Source organism: Eptatretus burgeri, chromosome 3 (genome assembly GCF_056783735.1).
Source record: "Eptatretus burgeri isolate ZD-2024b chromosome 3, Ebu_testis_v1, whole genome shotgun sequence".
NCBI lineage: Eukaryota > Metazoa > Chordata > Myxini > Myxiniformes > Myxinidae > Eptatretus > Eptatretus burgeri.
In genome coordinates this window covers 20,295,200-20,313,663 of record NC_140963.1, presented here as the reverse complement: position 1 = coordinate 20,313,663, position 18,464 = coordinate 20,295,200, and the positions used below count along the sequence as shown (strand labels likewise).

At 43.6% G+C, this 18,464-nt stretch overlaps 1 protein-coding gene and 1 long non-coding RNA gene across 5 annotated transcripts in view; one reads left to right on the top strand and one right to left on the bottom strand.

Annotated features, from left to right (window-relative positions):
* The first annotated feature begins 1,443 nt into the window (after nucleotides 1–1,443).
* On the top strand, nucleotides 1,444–11,895 carry LOC147029501 (uncharacterized). Of its 2 annotated transcripts, XR_015055928.1 has the most exons (4): nucleotides 1,444–2,032; nucleotides 5,050–5,154; nucleotides 10,579–10,806; nucleotides 11,392–11,895. It is a non-coding gene; the product is annotated as an uncharacterized LOC147029501 (long non-coding RNA). The 2 variants fall into 2 exon arrangements; XR_015055927.1 differs by having other exon boundaries at nucleotides 10,579–11,895.
* The window catches only part of LOC147029500 (tissue factor pathway inhibitor 2-like), a 68,745-nt gene continuing 52,888 nt past the window's right edge, over nucleotides 2,608–18,464 (bottom strand). Inside the window, exons 4-5 of one of the 3 annotated variants that reach the window (XM_085872557.1) lie at nucleotides 9,553–9,723; nucleotides 2,608–3,028 (exon numbers count right to left, since the gene is read on the bottom strand). In XM_085872557.1, the coding sequence (XP_085728683.1) occupies nucleotides 2,940–3,028; nucleotides 9,553–9,723 (260 nt within the window). In that variant the 3' untranslated portion in view covers nucleotides 2,608–2,939. The remainder of the gene's footprint in view (nucleotides 3,029–9,552; nucleotides 9,724–18,464) is intronic. The other 2 variants (XM_085872558.1, XM_085872559.1) reach the window with 2 other exon arrangements.

The following is an 18,464-nucleotide window of genomic DNA, read 5'->3' as shown; positions in this document are numbered from 1 at the left end:
ATATATATATATATATATATATTTATATATTTACTCTCGCCAAGGGAGAGGGTGTTGCAGTTGTGTCCGTTTGTTTGTTTGTTTGTCCACACAGAACTTTCGTGTTTTTTTTTCTGGAACCACTTGTTGGATTGAGACAAAATTTTCATCATTGGTGCAACTACGCATGTAACATGTTTTCATGATAATTATGACATTATTCCCAGAGATAATTAGAGACAAATTATGACATCTTTCATCCAAAAAAAATCACATGGTGTGGCAGCCATGTTGGAAAAAAAACAGAAAATTTTTGGACTTCTGCATCTGTGAAACCGCACTACGGAAAAAATTGAAATTTCGCATATAGTAAGCACTCCTCATGGGAGAAAAAAATGCGATTTTTTTATGATGTCATAGGTGCCTTCGCCATAACGTCATAATTGCGTATGTAGAATGCTACATCTGATCAGTATGAAAATTTTGGTCCACAGTATGGACGTAAAATGGTCCACAGAAAAAAATTTGATGATGTCATTGGTCACGTGATTCAGCAGCCAGATTGTTTAAAATATAAAAAAACCTTCAAAAATTTTCTTTGAAGTGGCTGAACAAATTGAGGTGAAACTTTACATTTATGACCACCTATTCATGAGGAGCAAGAGGTTCACACATTTGACGTCATAGGTCACATGGTTTGGCAGCCATATTGGATTGAAGAAAAATATTAAATATTTTCTCTGGAACCATTTAATCAATCCAAACGTGAAACTTCATAATTATAATCTAGTGGTGATGTGGGAATACATATTTTAAATTTCAACTTGTTCAGACACATGGTCTGGCAGCCAATATTATTTATTTTTTTTGATCTGGGTTCGTTTTTATTATTTTTTGAATCAGGCTCTAAATAAGAAAAAAGGCTCTTGAATAAGGCTGATCCTAGATGAGTTTGAGGGTGGAGGAGTAACAGCTAAAATGGGAATCCCATCCAGGTTCCTCCTGATGACTTCATCTTTGCTTTTTGCTTGTTTGGATTCCTTCTGATGACTCCAATGCAGGACTGCACCTATTTGGTCTTCCATTTGATTTGAATTGAATTTATTTTAATCCAATTCTGAATTCAATTGAATAATAATAAAAAAACGTCATGGGTCAGGGTCAGGTGTACAATCAAAGCAGGGTTGCATCAAAGCGAGACATCTTGGTACCCGGCATCACTGTGAGCAGTTATTAAGTGACAGTTCTAATTATGTCTCATTAATTACGTAGCACCAGTACACAAATGCCACGCAAAATACACCACAAAAACTACACAAACACCACATAAAACAAGTCCTGGCGAGAGTCTGCAATCTTTGATTGCTCTTTTTCTTGTTTTGTTTGGTTCCGGGGCCACAAGATAAATTATACGAGATTTCTGCACATGTTGGTAAAAGGAGAAGCGTCCATCCGTGTGTGTGTGTGTGTGTGTGTGTGTGTGTGTGTGTGTGTGTGTGTGTGTGTGTGTGTGTGTGTGTGTGTTATATCCCCTGGCACCGTTCGCTTGTACTAACAGGAAATGGTATAAACTCAACGCCTCTCATCCACCAATATTTTTAGTATTCCACATAATCTTGTGAGTGATTTGCATTCAGGAACAGAATAATTATATTGCCTCTCTTTTTTCTTTGTATACATTGACGAGGCTCATATGAGAGCGAACACACAACGCACAGCAAGGGTGCAATGAGACAAGAGGGGTGGGAGAGGGAAGGACAAAGCAGTGGGGAACAGAGACATTAGGAGATCTGTGGAAGGGAGAGGGATGGGGCGGAGAATACGGGGTATACAAGATGGACACTACAGGGACTTTCAGGAAGGAAAGCAGGGAATTTGAAGGAGGTGGGTTTGGGGTGGATTAACGGGGGTAGAAAAGATCGAGGTTTTGGATGGGGGAAGATAAAATGTGGTGGTGAACAGCTGTTTTGAAGGCCTGGAGGGAAGAATGGGATTGAAGAGAGTGTGGGAGTTTATTCCAAAGGCAGGAAAAAAGAAAAATGAAAGAGTGAAGGTGAGCAGTGATTTGTGATTTTGGTAGATTTTGCTGATTTTGCTGGTGGATCTTTCATCCAAATGCTGAAAATTATGTTAAAAATACAATTTAAATTACAGATTTTGCGCTGGCAATGCCAGGTTAAGAGTTCCCGCTGAGCAGAACCGAGTCTCCGGAAATGTTTTCACAGTGCATGCGCAAAAAGCCTCAATAGCATTCTATCATTTTGAAAGCCCTGAACCCGTTTTTTTTTTTTAAAAAGGTTACAATTCTCATTTACTCTAAAAACCTCTTGTTTACTCCAATACGCTTCCATGTTTATTTCAATGACCAACACCTTATACAGTTTGCCTGATTTTGTTCCGTCATCCCTCGCTGAACAACACCTTATACATTGAACTTTAAATATGAAGCCACATGATCATATAACCAACCTTACCGAACCCAACCATCTTACTCACTAGTTTGAATGTTTCCTCCCTCCTCCCCTCCTCTCTTTTCCCGTTCGTTCATTCCCTTGATGTCATCCAACTGTCAGTTCTACAGTGCTCTCCCATGAGCCTCGCTCCTGTCAAGGGAAAAAAAAATGCAAATGCTCATTAATGAATTTATTTTAATGATCCTCTGTGAAATGTATTATAATTTATAGATGGTTACAGGAATGAAGATGTATTGCAGCAACTAAAACAATAATCCTGACAGTATTTTAAAGTACATTGAAGTACATGTCTCATTCAGCAATTGATCCAGGAATAAAGTACAATACGAAGCGACTTACACAGTAATAATGCGATCTGCACATGAACTAGCAAATTAAACGCCACCTATATTAATAGTAGAAACCACACTCAACAGGAAAAAAAAACGAAAATATCTTTTATTAGTGGGCAGCATGTACAATGCTGCAACTGCAGGTCCTCACTCATTATCCATGTGCACCTGCCTGCCAGATCCGTGCCACTGCTACCCTTTTTCTCGGTGATGGGAATGATCGAATGAGCTGACTTGGTAACCCTGCACATCATAAACAATAACAATTATAATAAAATACAGCATTGCATATTCATGGTTTAGGAAAAGGCATATTATAAATATTACAACAAACTAAAAGCAGTGAAACTGGATTTGTCATCTCAACCTTGAGAATCTAAATTGTACATTAAAAATGGTTTAAACTTTGACCCAGATTAACCTGGCAAAGTTTTTCTTGCATGTATATGGCATTAGCACCCTCTGGCTGTAATGGTGAACATCAGCTGCAGATTATGTCTCACATGGTAAAACTGCATAATCTGCAAAGAACAAAAGCCTGTCTGCCACCCAAACAATTGTTCCCACCAATGCAAGCCAAAAAAAACCAGAAGGCAAGTGCCATCTGGTCGAGATAGAGCCCAAAATGAGTGTGAAGCGATGGGTTGTAGTTACTCGTGTGTATATATATATATATATATATATATATATATATATATATATATATATATATATACATATATATATACATATATATATATATATATATACATATATATATATACATATATATATATATACATACATATATATATATATATAAATATAAATATATTGTTGTGGATTTCCGCCACCCCAGCGTGCGAGCAACCGCTTTTAGCTGAATCGCAGCCACGCACCCACCGACCGTGGCTATCAGTCGTAGCTTTCCGGATCAACGCCGGAATCCAGCTACAGGCGTGTTTTTAAGCACACCACAGCCTTGTCAGTACTCTACCCGCGCGTTACAGGGTCCGATCACCAAATTGTCGATTTACCTAATTATTCATGCGGGCAGACTACCGAGAGGTTGTACATCAACGGGACCTGCTTGGAAACGAGCCACCTAAGCAGCTCGCTCCGTTCTGCGAATACCGAGCAGTGTATTATCGCGAAGCCCCGTTGGACCCGATCAGTTTATCAGTATTAACAACCAGCTATTTATTCCGAACGCAATTTTGTCAGCTCAATGGAGGAAGGGACGCAACGAACAGGTGAATATTCACACAAGCACATTTATTCACAAGTATTCAGGCAATGAAGCAATGGGGGAAAGGGACAGGACACGAGCATAAAAAGACCCTACAGCTGTTGTCTATTATTATTTACATGCACTTAATCAGTTCAACTTATAGGAAAAGGCACCACAGACTTCCATTCAAAAACCCCAGAAAAGAAAGGGAAAAGGACCAGGCCCATGGACCTTGAATGTTCCTCGGAGCCGGGATGGCCGCAAGGCTCGGAGAGGCCATGCAGGTTACATGCCACCTTCGTGGTGGCTCGCTGGGTTCTGACTCGGCGACCCTTGCCGTGTCCACCCGCACCCGACTGGACTCCACCAGTTCCCATTCTCTGTCAGCCTCCGTTTGCTCTGTCCGCCTCTGTTCTCTCTCAGCCTCCGTTCTCTCTCACACGAGCGAACGTGCTCTGTCCGCCTCAGTTCTCTCTCACTCTGTTTTTCTCTCAGCCTCCGTTCTCTCTCACTCTGTTTTTCTCTCCCGAGCGAATGCGCAGTCCTTTTTTTTAACGCCCGCCTGTCTTGCCCCACCATTCCTGGCACGCGGGGTGTGGGGGGGGAGGGGGGAGGGCTTCTCTCCGTTCTGAGGGACACGCCCCAACCGTCATTTCGAGGTGGGAGTTGAGCTGCAACCGTCATTTCGAGGTGGAAGTTGCATTGTTTTGTTTTAAATAAAAGATAGAACAGAATAATGGCTAACTGAAGATGCACAGCCATGCGCACGAATAATTCCTGTTAAACATCGGTGGGGAAATCTAATCTGAACACGCACTTATCGACATAACTGATCTAAAGAACCTGAATAGTTTTCTGTGAATTTCCACAACCGTAACAATATATATATATATATATATATATATATATATATATATATATATATATATATATATATATAAATAACTGTCAGCAGAGATGTGTGATGATATGCTCCAAATGGGCACTGTTTCACTCGATGTAGAGGGCCACACATCAAGTAAAGTTATTGATTACTTGTATGCACTGTTATCAGAATTCCCCTCAAGCCTTTTTTGCTGATGTTGAGCTCTTGACTCGTGCCAAATATATTTTTGGACACTGCGGGTGACCGAGTGATCAACGGCAGCAATATTCTCAGGTGACCTTCCTGATTTTGGTCGTCCAGAGTGGCCTCCTCTGTTTGGTGAATTCATATTCAAGACTGTGCCATGTGTCTAAATTTATTTCACAAACCTTTGAATTTTGTGATTTGCTGAGTGCTTTCCTTGTTGCAACATGTGTGCAGAACAGGTGCCTTTTCTGTAAGAACGAATTGATGTGCAGATAGTTTTCTCTAGAAAACGACCTTTCATCAGGTGTTCACAATGTGCGTGTGAATGTCACAGATTCAAGAAACTTGGCAGATACACTCTCCTGGAACTCAGTTCAGAACTGAAAAACGAAAGAGATTAAATGAATACTTTGAAAGTTATTAAACTTTTCCCAGGGTCCACTCTTTTGGGGTCACCATGTGTGTATGTATGTACTCGTATGTATGTATGTATGTATGTATGTATGATGGTGCAATGGTATTGCACTTATATTTGAGCTGTCTTGTTGGGTTAGATTATTGTCCCACCTATAAACTGTCAGATTGGTGATTCATTGACAGTTAGTTGCATAGACTGGGCATTGAGCTGGGGAACCATTTTCTAGCATTAGTTAGTGAATCAAAAAAAATCCCACATTGTCTTCTGTTCGGGTAGGTAGGCAAGCATTTGTGCCACTCATTGTTTTGATCCAGCATATGTGATTGAATTTACAGGTAGTAAAGAGTAGATACACTTATGTTTCAATGATGTCAAAGTCAGAAGATAAGTGAGGGGAGGGAATGGGGGCGGGGGGGGGGATTCTGTCACAGTTTGGAAGGTTATATATTTCAAACACAAATAAGCCATGCCTTTGAGACCAGTTTGAAACTCATAATTGTCTGGCACTAATTCGGCAATTATGGTGTCAGCAATTTTCCAACAAAATCTGTACAGTGATGTGGAGAGAGCAGTTGGAGTGTGTTGAGACTGAGGTGGAGGCAGTGAAAGTTGGAAATAGTCAAAGATATCATGTGTTGGGGCTGGCTGGCTCGGGACATCTACATGCCGCTGCATGTGGTTGAGAGTGATAGGGTTCCGGCTGGAATGACGGCCTTTAAAAAAAAATATTCGCTGCATACAGCTTTACCATCCTCACCACAAAGCTTTGTGGATGTGGTGTGTTGGTAATAAAGCATTGCTAAAAATGAGAAAGTTTTCACTTTCGCCTGAGCAACCATAAACCGTATTTAGCCCCCTCTGTTTAATCTCTGCAGCCTGATAGCACTGCTTTAAAAGCATGCACTTTCATTTATGATCTGAACAAAAAACGTCAGTAACATAATGTTGTGTTTGAATGTGCATATTTCTCTGTGCAGAGACCTTTTCAATCCAAGATCGAGGCTCATCGAAGAGTGAAATGACAGATGGTGTAATGACAATAAACTGACAGTCGGGCAATGGGGCCACATTTTGACTCAACAAGGATAATAATGATTGAAGAGAAAAAGAGGAGAGAGAAAAGGGGGGTTACCTGCAAGTAAGAGGTTTGAGTTAGGTCAGGTTAATGAGGGTAGAAAAGTTTGCAGGTAATGATGAATGATGACATGGGGTGGTAGTACATGAACTGCTTGAAGCCCAGGAGGAAGGAAATGGATTGAACAGTCACAGGAAAGCAGTTTTATTAATGTCAAAAAAAGAGGAACAAAAGAGTGGAGGTGTGAAGGGAGCCTGGATTTTGTGGGTTTCACCAGGTGGTGATTATTGGAAGAAAGAGTGCATCCTGGAGGAGCTAGGGAGGGTCAATGGCTGAGAGCAGATGGAGTAAGACCGGAGAGGAGAGGTGGTAAAAACAGAGATGCCAATAACTAATGTACAATGTTAGCACAGCAGGCCTTGTGCTTCAGTATCATTGTGAGAAATGCCAATAAAGTTGAGTGCTTTGGATGTCACAGATTGCAAAAGAGATAGATGTGATGCTGGGGCTCAAGCCCATAAAAGAGACCAGTGCTGTTTTGAGATAGAGATAAATGCCTTGTAGACTGTCAGTAGTAATTCAGATTATTTTTTAAAAGACTTGGAATGAAGGATATGCAGTCTGCTGCTGGCTTTGGAGGCTAGCTTTGTTATGTACTTAGCCTAGGAGTGGTTAGTGTGCTGTATCACGTGATTGGGTTTTCGTATATCATGACTCGCCCGCAAGGGGTGGCAGGAATGTACATCGGGACGCGCAATAAAGCGGAGTTGATGCTAACACTCTTGCTTCTCGTGTTCCACTGCACATCGTACACCATAGTTGGCGACGAGGACTGATCGGGAGACTGAGAGCTTCAAGAACCAACTTCTTCCAGGAGCTGACAGAGCAATGCAAAGTTATTTTTATGATTACTTATTGCATTGAAGTGAAGGGTTTATCATCTGTGTTTACTTGTGTGACCATATAATTTGCACTAGTTCATAGAATGTAATGTTCGTTGTTAATATATTTCATTAGATAATTGAATATTATAAATGGCAGGGTGGGGGGGGGGGGGTTGGGATAGAGATCCATAGCTAGAATGTGGTCAGAATATAGCATGGACCATAATTTCGAGAAGGATATAATTACTCTTGTATTAGGTATCTGTCGGGGATAAGTCATATGGTAAAACTTACACCGAGGAGGTGGTGATTGTAAACCCAAGAGCAGAACAGGGTAAAGTTGAATTATGTAAAACCTCTTGTACAGGTGAGGCCAAGTGGAGGACTTGGGTACAAAAGGCACCAAGACAGTGCTTCATGCTTTCCATGACACCAACCTGAGCATTTTGGCCAAGAGCTGCAGGCCATGGTAAGATAGTGAGCTGTGGAGCCCTGAAGAAGGGAAGAACACTTTTACGAGGGACCGCCCCATCGGTCCAGACGGCCCTGAAGATGGCACCGCACACAGACAGAAGGCGACCAATGACAGGCCATGCTGCCCATAAAGGCGGACCCAGAGATGGAAAGGGCATTCATGCACCATTTGGAGTTGGACTATTTGACCTTTTGGAGAAGACCTCTCTGACTCATTCTGTTTCATCACTCCCGACAGAAGGATGATTTTGGAGAGAAGCATAGACATCGCCACTCATTGCCAATCCTTTGTGTTCTGGCATCCTCGTCGACATCGCTCCTTAAGCCACACATCATACTGTGCCACAGCAGCCCGAGCCCTGTACAACCCCAGCCCAAGATCAGCTCGTACCTGCCTCAAGTCCTCACATGATATACACATGGTCTGTTTGAATCCTGTATTTTGGTGCCTTAGTGGCGTAGTTTTATTTCCTTTTTTTGGTGCCGATACTGTACCATTAATTAGAAGTGTGTGTGTGTGTGTGTGTGTGTGTGTGTGTGTTTGTATGGAGGAGGAGGGGGGAGGAGGGAGATACTGCTTGTTCCAATTGTTCCACCTCACCAACTTTTGTTACAACTCATCCACAACTTTTTGAAATATGCGATATATTGTTTTTCTCTCAATGGTGAAGAATCACTTTAAAAAACAACAACAACAACTCATATTCATATCCGGATCCACATCTTCACCAAAATCAAACGAATTCTTCCTCGTCACACACCCAACCTGTCCACCAAAATTCATCCGAATTCATCCATAACTTTTTGAGATATCCTGTTAACAGAAAAATAAAAAACCAATGTCACCCGTAGGGTGACCCGTATCTTGCCAAAGGGTGACCATGTGTGACTTCTTTAAGGTCACACTGAGGTGAACAGAGCTGCTATCCACCAGGAGCGACTCCTTGAGGAATATCTGCCTACGAGAGATTCCCATGAGAATCGTTCTACAAAGTAACCATGAAAAATATGCATTTGCCTCATAACGTCACCAAATGACGTCATAATGTATCAAGCTTGACATATCTAGAAAGCACTCATCGAGGTGTTCAATTTGAGGTACTACACGATATGGTTCCTAAAGCTTGAAAATTTGACCTTGGGGTCAAATATGTTTGACCTCAGGCGCTAACCATGAAGGTCAAGGCCAATCGCCACCAAAAACTAATCAGCTGAGCGACAGACCATATACTACATTCCCATAAAGTTTGGAGACGATTCGATTAAAATTACTCAAAAAATAAGGGTTTCGTCGACTCCCCTGATTTGCGACAAATTGACCTTGACCTTTGACCTTGACCTTCAAAATGTTGTGCGCTAAAAGGGACCTCTATAGGCCTCTGATATGCGAAGTTACAAAAATTTCCAATGATAACTGTGCTCTGCAGAATTTTTTATACGTGATTACAGACTAAAAAAAAACAAAAAAAAAAAACATACAAGCTGACTAACATATCTTGCAAAAACTTCGTTTTGGCAAGATAATAAACAGACAGACAGGGGTGAAAACATAACCTCTGACACCTTCGGTGGTGGAGGTAACAAACAAGGAGCAGAATGAGAGATCCATATAAAGCAGACAGGCACTGTCTCACCTTGTCCGCAGAGACGACTGCAGGAGGCAGCATTGCCAAAATTGTTGTCGTTGCCTCCACAACCACTGTAGTTGAACACCTCACAATTCTGGCTGCTGCTGTTGAAGAAGAAGCGTTTTAGAGAGCCTGCACAGCTGCCTTTGAGTGGATCGAGTCGGCAAAACTTGAAGCCTGTGTGTAATATTGTCCATGTGATAATCTTACAATTTCATAAACACTTCTGTGATGGATTGATAATTTGGCACAACCGATACAGGGCTATTTCAAGGTAATAATATCATGTTTACAAGTGAAAAGTGAAGAAATATTTATCAAACATCATTATCTAGTCCGGCAGATATGGGAATGGATTGTGCCTTTGATGATACAAGCATGAGCTTTGGCACACTGTTAGAGCATGCCCGAAGGAAGATATTTAGCTATATCTTCGCAGAATTGTCCTGTGGCCAAAATGGCCACCACCGGTTGTTATTTTACCAGTAGCTCAGGTTCAAGACTACCTAAGATATTGATTCTGGTGGCTAATCGTACATTTTCAAGGATGAGGAATGCAGTGGTACTATTTACAACATGCTCTAACTACTCTAACAACTACCCAACTACATATATCGAGCTTTCAGGGAAATAAATAATAGTAAAATTATAAACGCATTTAATATTGGAGTTATACATGTACACGTTTTGAAACTGACATATTCATGAGAGTACAATGCAGTCTTCGCAATGTTACCTTTATAAAATTTGGTAATTTATTTATATGAGCACACAGTTCATGAGATTATGCTGTATCTTGAAAATCAATAGTGCATGTCCCATTGTTGTTTGACATGTTAGTGGTGAGGGCAAGTCTACGACAGTCCTTCCATTATTAACCAGGTAAGGCCTTCCATGGTAATATTACAGGTTTTCAATGAAATGTAATGTTAGTTTTGAGAACACAGTCCACCACAGTGGCAAAGGGCAGTGCACTGAAGTGCTGCCTTGACACATTTGCACTGTCCTCTGCACCCCTTTTTACCACCACAGTATACGAGTTCTCGACAGGCCTGGGTAGCTTCTGGCAGTGTGGTCCAGTGAACTTCCCATCCACCTGTGTCCTTCTTCTTCCACCCCTAGTCACCTGGGGATGGGAGTTCTGGGACTGCAACCATCATCTATCCCCAGCAGTGACCAGTTTGGTCGGCAGCCCTCTTTGTGTGCTGAATCAGTGCTGCTTGTGTTGAAGGGAGTCCTTCAATGTCTCCACCTTTCTGGGTGAACAGCTGATTGCGTGCCTGATTGGCTGATTCAAGGCTGCTAGTGCGGTCAGAGAGCAAGTCTGTTAGCTTGAACACTGGTGTAACCATATTGTCCATGCGCACTTCCTCAATATAAGCAACAAGTCCAGCAAATGTAATTCCATGATTAACAGTGCCTACATTAGATTATTGTGCCTTTGTGTCGCTCACTTTATTGTACAGAGGCAAGACACTGAGCATGGTACTTAGCCTCTTGGGCAATGAGATCTCCAACACTGAGTTTGGAGAGGAGGTGTTTGTCCTGTAGTTTGAGGGCACACTGCCTCACACGAATGTCAAGTTCGAATGTTGATGCATTACACAGAGCATCTCTTACTGCAGATTTGCCACAGAATAAGCATGTCTCTGTTGAATGAGTTTCACGTTCAATGCTCTGACGGGTGAACTTGTGGGTTTCTGGGTCATCATCATGGTGTGTTTCGCTTTTCAGCCCTCTGAAGTTTTGTTTTGTTTTGTTATACTGCAGTCTGCAGGACTCATGCCATTTTTTTGCATGTATATATGTCTGTATATATCTGTTTACAGACATTCTTTTTTGTAGGTCACTTGATGTCATCCTACGGTTGTTGAGTGACATTCGAATGAGTTGGCGGTCATCCCGGTCAGTGGAAAGTCGTTTTCACCCTCTGCCAGTCTGCAGCTTTGTTGTCCCCAATGTCTGCTGCTTGACCTTGTTCTTATGAACCGCCGTCTTTGAAATTTTAAGGATGGAAGCAACGTGATGCTCACTGTATCCCTCTGCCAGTAAAGCCAGAATTGAACCCTTCTTTTCCTCACTCAAAACTTTTCTTTCCAACTCTTTTGGTATGGTCAATAGTTATTTTTTTAAATTCCAATTACTTTTGAGGTACAACTAGCACTGTTTTTGCCATCCAGCTGGTCCTATTGTAAGAGGATAGTGATGACGACAGCAGTGGTTTTTATACTTTTCTTTGTTAAATAAGATTCAGTTCAGGTGATCAGCAAATCAGTACCTCATGAAGTAGAATGAGGTGTGCCTGTGTTGGAATTCAACAGACACTGGAATGGAATGGCTGCCATACATGGAGAGATGCTGATTTAAAAAAATTTTGGAGTGGTATCGTATTTTTTTCCAGGTATATATATATATATATATATATATATATATATATATATATATATATATATATATATATATATATATATATATATATATATATATATATATATATATATATATATATATATATTGTTACAGTTGTGGAAATTCACAGACACCATTCAGGTTCCCCGAAGATCAGTTATTTCGATAAGTGTATGTTTCAGGTTAGATTTCCCCACCAATGTATAATGGGCATTGTTCGTGTGCCGGGCTGTGCATCTTTGAGGTAGTGTTATTCTTTTCTCTCTTCATTTTAAAATAAACACATCGTCACAATGACGACAACCCACGGCCGCATTTGACGATGATCTCCAACACGGCCACGTTTGACAATGATCTCCAACACGGCCGCATTTGACGGTGATCTCCAACACGGCCGCATTTGACGGTGACCTCCAACACGGCCGTGTTTGACGATGATCTCCAACACGGCCACGTTTGACAATGATCTCCAACACGGCCGCATTTGACGGTGATCTCCAACACGGCCGCATTTGACGGTGATCTCCAACACGGCCGTGTTTGACGATGATCTCCAACACAGCCACGTTTGACAATGATCTCCAACACGGCCGCATTTGACGGTGATCTCCAACACGGCCGTGTTTGACGATGATCTCCAACACGGCCACGTTTGACAATGATCTCCAACACGGCCGCATTTGACGGTGATCTCCAACACGGCCGCATTTGACGGTGATCTCCAACACGGCCGTGTTTGACGATGATCTCCAACACGACCGTGTTTGATGGTGATCTCCAACACGGCCGCGTTTGACGATGATCTCCAACACGACCGTGTTTGATGGTGATCTCCAACACGGCCGCATTTGACGGTGATCTCCAACACGGCCGTGTTTGACGATGATCTCCAACACGACCGTGTTTGATGGTGATCTCCAACACGGCCGCGTTTGACGGTGATCTACAACATGGCTGTGTTTGATGGTGATCTCCAATACGGCCGCGTTTGACGGTGATCTCCAATACGGCCGTGTTTGATGGTGATCTCCAACACGGCCGTGTTTGACGGTGATCTCCAACATGGCCGCGTTTGACGGTGATTTCCAATACAGCCGCGTTTGACGGTGATCTCCAATACGGCTGTGTTTGACGGTGATCTCCAACACGGCCGTGTTTGATGGTGATCTCCAACACGGCCGTGTTTGACGGTGATCTCCAACATGGCCGCGTTTGACGGTGATTTCCAATACAGCCACGTTTGACAGTGATCTCCAACACGGCCGCGTTTGACGGTGATCTCCAACACGGCCGTGTTTGATGGTTATCTCCGACACGGCCGCGTTTGACGGTGATCTCCAACACGGCCGTGTTTGACGGTGATCTCCAACACGGCCGTGTTTGATGGTGATCTCCAACATGGCCGCGTTTGATGGTGATCTCCAACATGGCCGCATTTGATGGTGATCTCCAACACGGCCGCATTTGACGGTGATCTCCAACACGGCCGTGTTTGATGGTGATCTCCAACACGGCCGCATTTGACGGTGATCTCCAACACGGCCGTGTTTGATGGTGATCTCCAACACGGCCGCATTTGACGGTGATCTCCAACACGGCCGTGTTTGATGGTTATCTCCAACATGGCCGCGTTTGACGGTGATTTCCGACATGGCCGTGTTTGACGGTGATCTCCAACATGGCCGCGTTTGATGGTTATCTCCAACATGGCCACGTTTGATGGTGATTTCCGACATGGCCACGTTTGACGGTGATTTCCGACACGGCCGTGTTTGACGGTGATCTCCAACATGGCCGCATTTGACGGTGATTTCCAATACGGCCGCGTTTGATGGTGATCTCCAACATGGCCGCGTTTGATGGTTATCTCCAACATGGCCACGTTTGATGGTGATTTCCGACATGGCCGTGTTTGACGGTGATTTCCGACACGGCCGTGTTTGACGGTGATCTCCAACATGGCCGTGTTTGACGGTGATTTCAGACACGGCCGCGTTTGACGGTGATTTCCAACACAGCCGCGTTTGACAATGATCTCCAACATGGCCACGTTTGACAGTGATCTCCAACACAGCCACGTTTGACAATGATCTCCAACATGGCCGCATTTGACGGTGATCTCCAACACGGCCGTGTTTGACGGTGATTTCCGACATGGCCGTGTTTGACGGTGATTTCCGACACGGCCGTGTTTGACGGTGATCTCCAACATGGCCGTGTTTGACGGTGATTTCAGACACGGCCGTGTTTGACAGTGATCTCCAACATGGCCGCGTTTGACGGTGATTTCCAATACGGCCGCGTTTGACAGTGATCTCCAACACGGCCGCGTTTGACGGTGATTTCCAACACAGCCACGTTTGACGGCAACATCGGATCAAAACAGCGTTACCCTCTGAAAGAGCTGGCCAATCAGAAGTGAGAGGGGCGGATCCAGCCTGGGTGAAGGTTCAACGGTGAAAAGGGGGAGGGCACTGATTTCGGGTGGTGAAGCCTAGAGCGGCCCCTCCACCTGGGGCTATAAAAAGCCACGTTTGCCCGCCGGCAGTGGAGAGCGCTTGAGTTGAGCGCTGCAGTTGAGTTGGTGTGGGGAGCTCGGAAGCAGTGGAGAGCAGTGGAGAGCTGGTTGCTTCGAGTTTGTGCTGCGCTGGAGTTCGTGGCTTGCAGTTGGCAGTGGGAGTGGAGAGACGCCCGTTGAGAGCTGGGGAGTGCGGAGGGTTGGAGTGCGGGCAGTTCGTTTGCTGGGGTCTGCCGGCGCAACCAGGAGGCCGGATGACCAAGGGAGCCAGTAGGAGCTCGGGGGTCTGGGAAAAGACACCGAGGGTCGCCGAACGAGGACCCGAGTCACCACGAGGGTGGCCAGGTAGCCCGCCCAGTCTCTCGGATCCCCTTCGGTCATCCCGGCTCTGAGTAATTATAATGGCTCACGAGTCTGGTTCTTTCTTTTTGGGGTTTTTGCATGAAAGTCTGTGGCGCCTTGTCTACCAAAGCAAAACTGATTAAGTGCATGATTGTGTGCATGATAAAAGATATCGGCTGTAGGTCTTTGCTCATGTCTTGTCCCTGAGCCCTCATTGCTTCATTGACTGTTTACGTGTAAAAATAAATACCCATATTGTTATCTTGCCAAAACGAAGTTTTTGCAAGATATGTTAGTAAGCTTGTATGTTTTTTTTTGTTTGTTTGTTTGTTTGTTTGTCTGTAATCAAGTATAAAAAATTCTGCAGAGCACAGTTATCATTGGAAATTTTTGTAACTTCGCATATCAGAGGCCTATAGAGGTCCCTTTCAGTGCACAAAATTTTGAAGGTCAAGGTCAAAGGTCAAGGTCACTTTGTCGCAAATCAGGGGAGTCGACGAAACCCTTATTTTTTGAGTAATTTTGTTGATCAGGAGAAAGCATTTGATGGGGTTCCTTGTGAAGTAATGACATGGGCATTGAGGAAGTTAGGAGTGGAGGAATGGTTGATCAGAGTAGTGATGGCCATGTACAAGAGAGCACGCACAGCTGTCAGGACGAAGGACGGGAACAGTGGTGAGTTTGAGATGAGGGTAGGAGTGCACCAGGGGTCGGTACTAAGTCCACTTCTATTTGTAGTTGTGATTGAGGTGCTGGCTCGGAGGGTAAAGGAGGATTTACCGTGGGAGTTGCTGTATGCAGATGATCTGGTGTTGATTGAAAAGAGTATGGATGGACTGAAGGAGAAGATGAACAAGTGGAAGGAATGTGTGGAGGCAAAAGGTTTGAAGGTGAATATCGGAGAGACGAAGGTGATGGCGAGTGGTAAAGCATGTGGTGAGGTGGAAAGGACTGGGTAGTGGCCGTGTGCTGTGTGCAGAAAGGGTGTCGGAGTGAACTCCGTTCAGTGTACAATGTGTGCTGAATGGGTTCATCGAAAATGTAGTGGGGTGAGAGGGTCATTAACCAGTGTGGCAGCTACATTCAAGGGTAAGGTGTGCATAGAGGGAGCTGCAGATGAAGGAATTGTTGAGTAGGATCTCGGAGATGGTGTGAAGCTGGAAGGGGTGAAAATATTTTGCTATCTCGGAGACATGCTGAATGGAGAAGGTGGATCAGACTCTTCGACGGTTGCTAGAGTGAGATGTGCATGGAAGAGGTTTCGGGAACTGAGTGGCGTGCTGACGAAGAGGGGAGTGTCGTTGAAGCTGAAGGGAAAGGTGTATGCTACATGTGTGGAGTACGATGATTTCTGGGAGTGAGACATGGGTACTGAACATGGAGCAGCAACAAAGGCTGGAAAGGGTGGAAATGCGAATGGTTCGGTGGATGCGTGGAGTATCGTTGAGAGAGAGGAAGACAAATGATGACTTGCGGAAGATGATTGGAATAGAGTCTGTGATGGAGGTTGTGAAGAGAAACAGGTTGAGATGGTTGGGTCATGTGTTGAGGAAGGATGAAAGTGACTGGGCGAGAGGAGTGTTGGAAATGAGTGTAGTCGGAAGTAGAGGACGGGGAAGACCGAGAAAAACTTGGCTAAATGTGGTGGAAGAGGAAATGTAGGCAAGGGGATTAAGAAGGGGAGATGCAGAAAACAGGGTAAAGTGGAGAAGATTGTCATGGGGCCCACAAGGCTAACCCCTGCTTTCGTGGGGAAAATGGCCTTTAAATGTGTGTGTGTGTGTCATATATATATATATATATATATATATATATATATATATATATATATATATATATATATATATATATATATATATATATATATATATATATATATATATATATACTGGCAAAATACCCATCTTTGACGGGTAATTCATAAATTAAAGGATATGTTGGTTACTCACAGTTTCTGTGGAGTCAATTTTGTTATGAACGGGTCTCTTTGGTCGTCTACTGCATCACATTTTTAAAAACAATGTTCCTCGTTTTCTTGTCTCGAGCATGGACGTTCAGCTTTTATCTTGGTCCAACTCTTGCTGCCGCAACATACAACATTCCGTGTGAGAAAACAGGCAAACGCAGATCTAGTCCAATTATGCTGAACATCTGTCCATGTGCTTTATTGTCATGGCAAAGCAAGGTCATAAGGGAAATTGTAATCTATGGAACTGGAATGGCAGGTCACTGTCGGATGGTATAAGTGGTATCCTTGGAATTGATGCATGTTTTCCTGCTGCCGGTCCAGTAATCAGGATTACTTCAATCACATTTGGGCTCATTCGGTAGACTGTACAGTGGGTGCCATTCATGATATTTGGTGGATCCAATGAACGTAGAACAATAACTGAGCAGCCTACTTTCAGCTTAAGTTTGTGTGGTGGTTTCCCTGATATTTCAATGGAATTCACAAATTCAACGGGAAAGTGCACCGCTTTCTCCGGAGTGAGTGTAGTGTTGATTGCATTATATATCTTGACTTCTCCTGGGAAGCGGTCAATGAAGGAAGAGTTGACAGCATCCACTGTTCCATTTAGTGGTGCGAGTATCGCTCATTCTAACAAACAGTTGTTGTCGTTTGGAGCACGTCCTGTTAATCTGACATAGATTTCCTCGATTAATTTGGATGGAGTTTAGTGCTGGTGGATCCCTTCTGGTAAAGTGATGGTGTCCAGTTTATTTTCAACGGGGTAGTTACAGTCTCCAATGTTCATGAGGAGGTCGGCGTAATTCGCAGCGGTGGGGTCGTTTGTAAGCTGTGCTCGTATGTTGTGGTGCAGTCGGTACGTTGTAACTTTGCGCCACAACGGTGATCGCTTCAGCATCACATCGACTATGTTTGCACGTGTTCCTTGCTTCACAATGGGTAGTATTTGGCGGAAGTCTCCACAGAACATTACCAGGATGCCACCAAATGGTTTTGAATTTCCATAAATATCCTGTAGGGTCCTATCGATCACTTCATCCACGGCCCTGTGTATCATCGGAGCCTCGTCCACAATAATGGCTTTGGCTTCTTTCATCACTCTAGTGATTGCTGTCCCTTTTTTCATAGAGCAGGTTGGTGTATCTTGTTTGTGAGCATTCAGGGGTACTTTGAAGCTGGAATGTAGAGTACGTCCCCCTGTTAGTAAAGTTGCGGCTATACCACTCGATGCTGAAGCAATATCGATATGGTCATTCGATCTGATGTTTGAGAGAATTAAATTCAAGAGGAACGTTTTACCTGTCCCTCCAGGAGCGCCAACAAAGGTGATACCGCAGTGCTGTGTGTATACTTTGTCGAGAAATAGTGCACATATTTCTCTCTGATTTGCCATCAGCTGATGCTCGTGGTTGTTGATGTACTGGTTTTGTTCACATACATCGAAATTCGAACGTACTACTGTGCGTGGTTTGCGGCCGTTGTACGGTCAATGACAGGAATGTTGTAGTTATCCAGAGTTTGACCTCCTTGCGCGAGGATGTGGTCTCCTATTTCCATCAAGCAAAGATTGTACATTTCCCCTGCGCGGTCGTCGTCAACATGAAGGTTGTGGCGATGGAAAAAAAATCCTCTGCTAACGCAGCTTTATGATCATTCCAGAGTGCGAGTGGGTTACTTGGT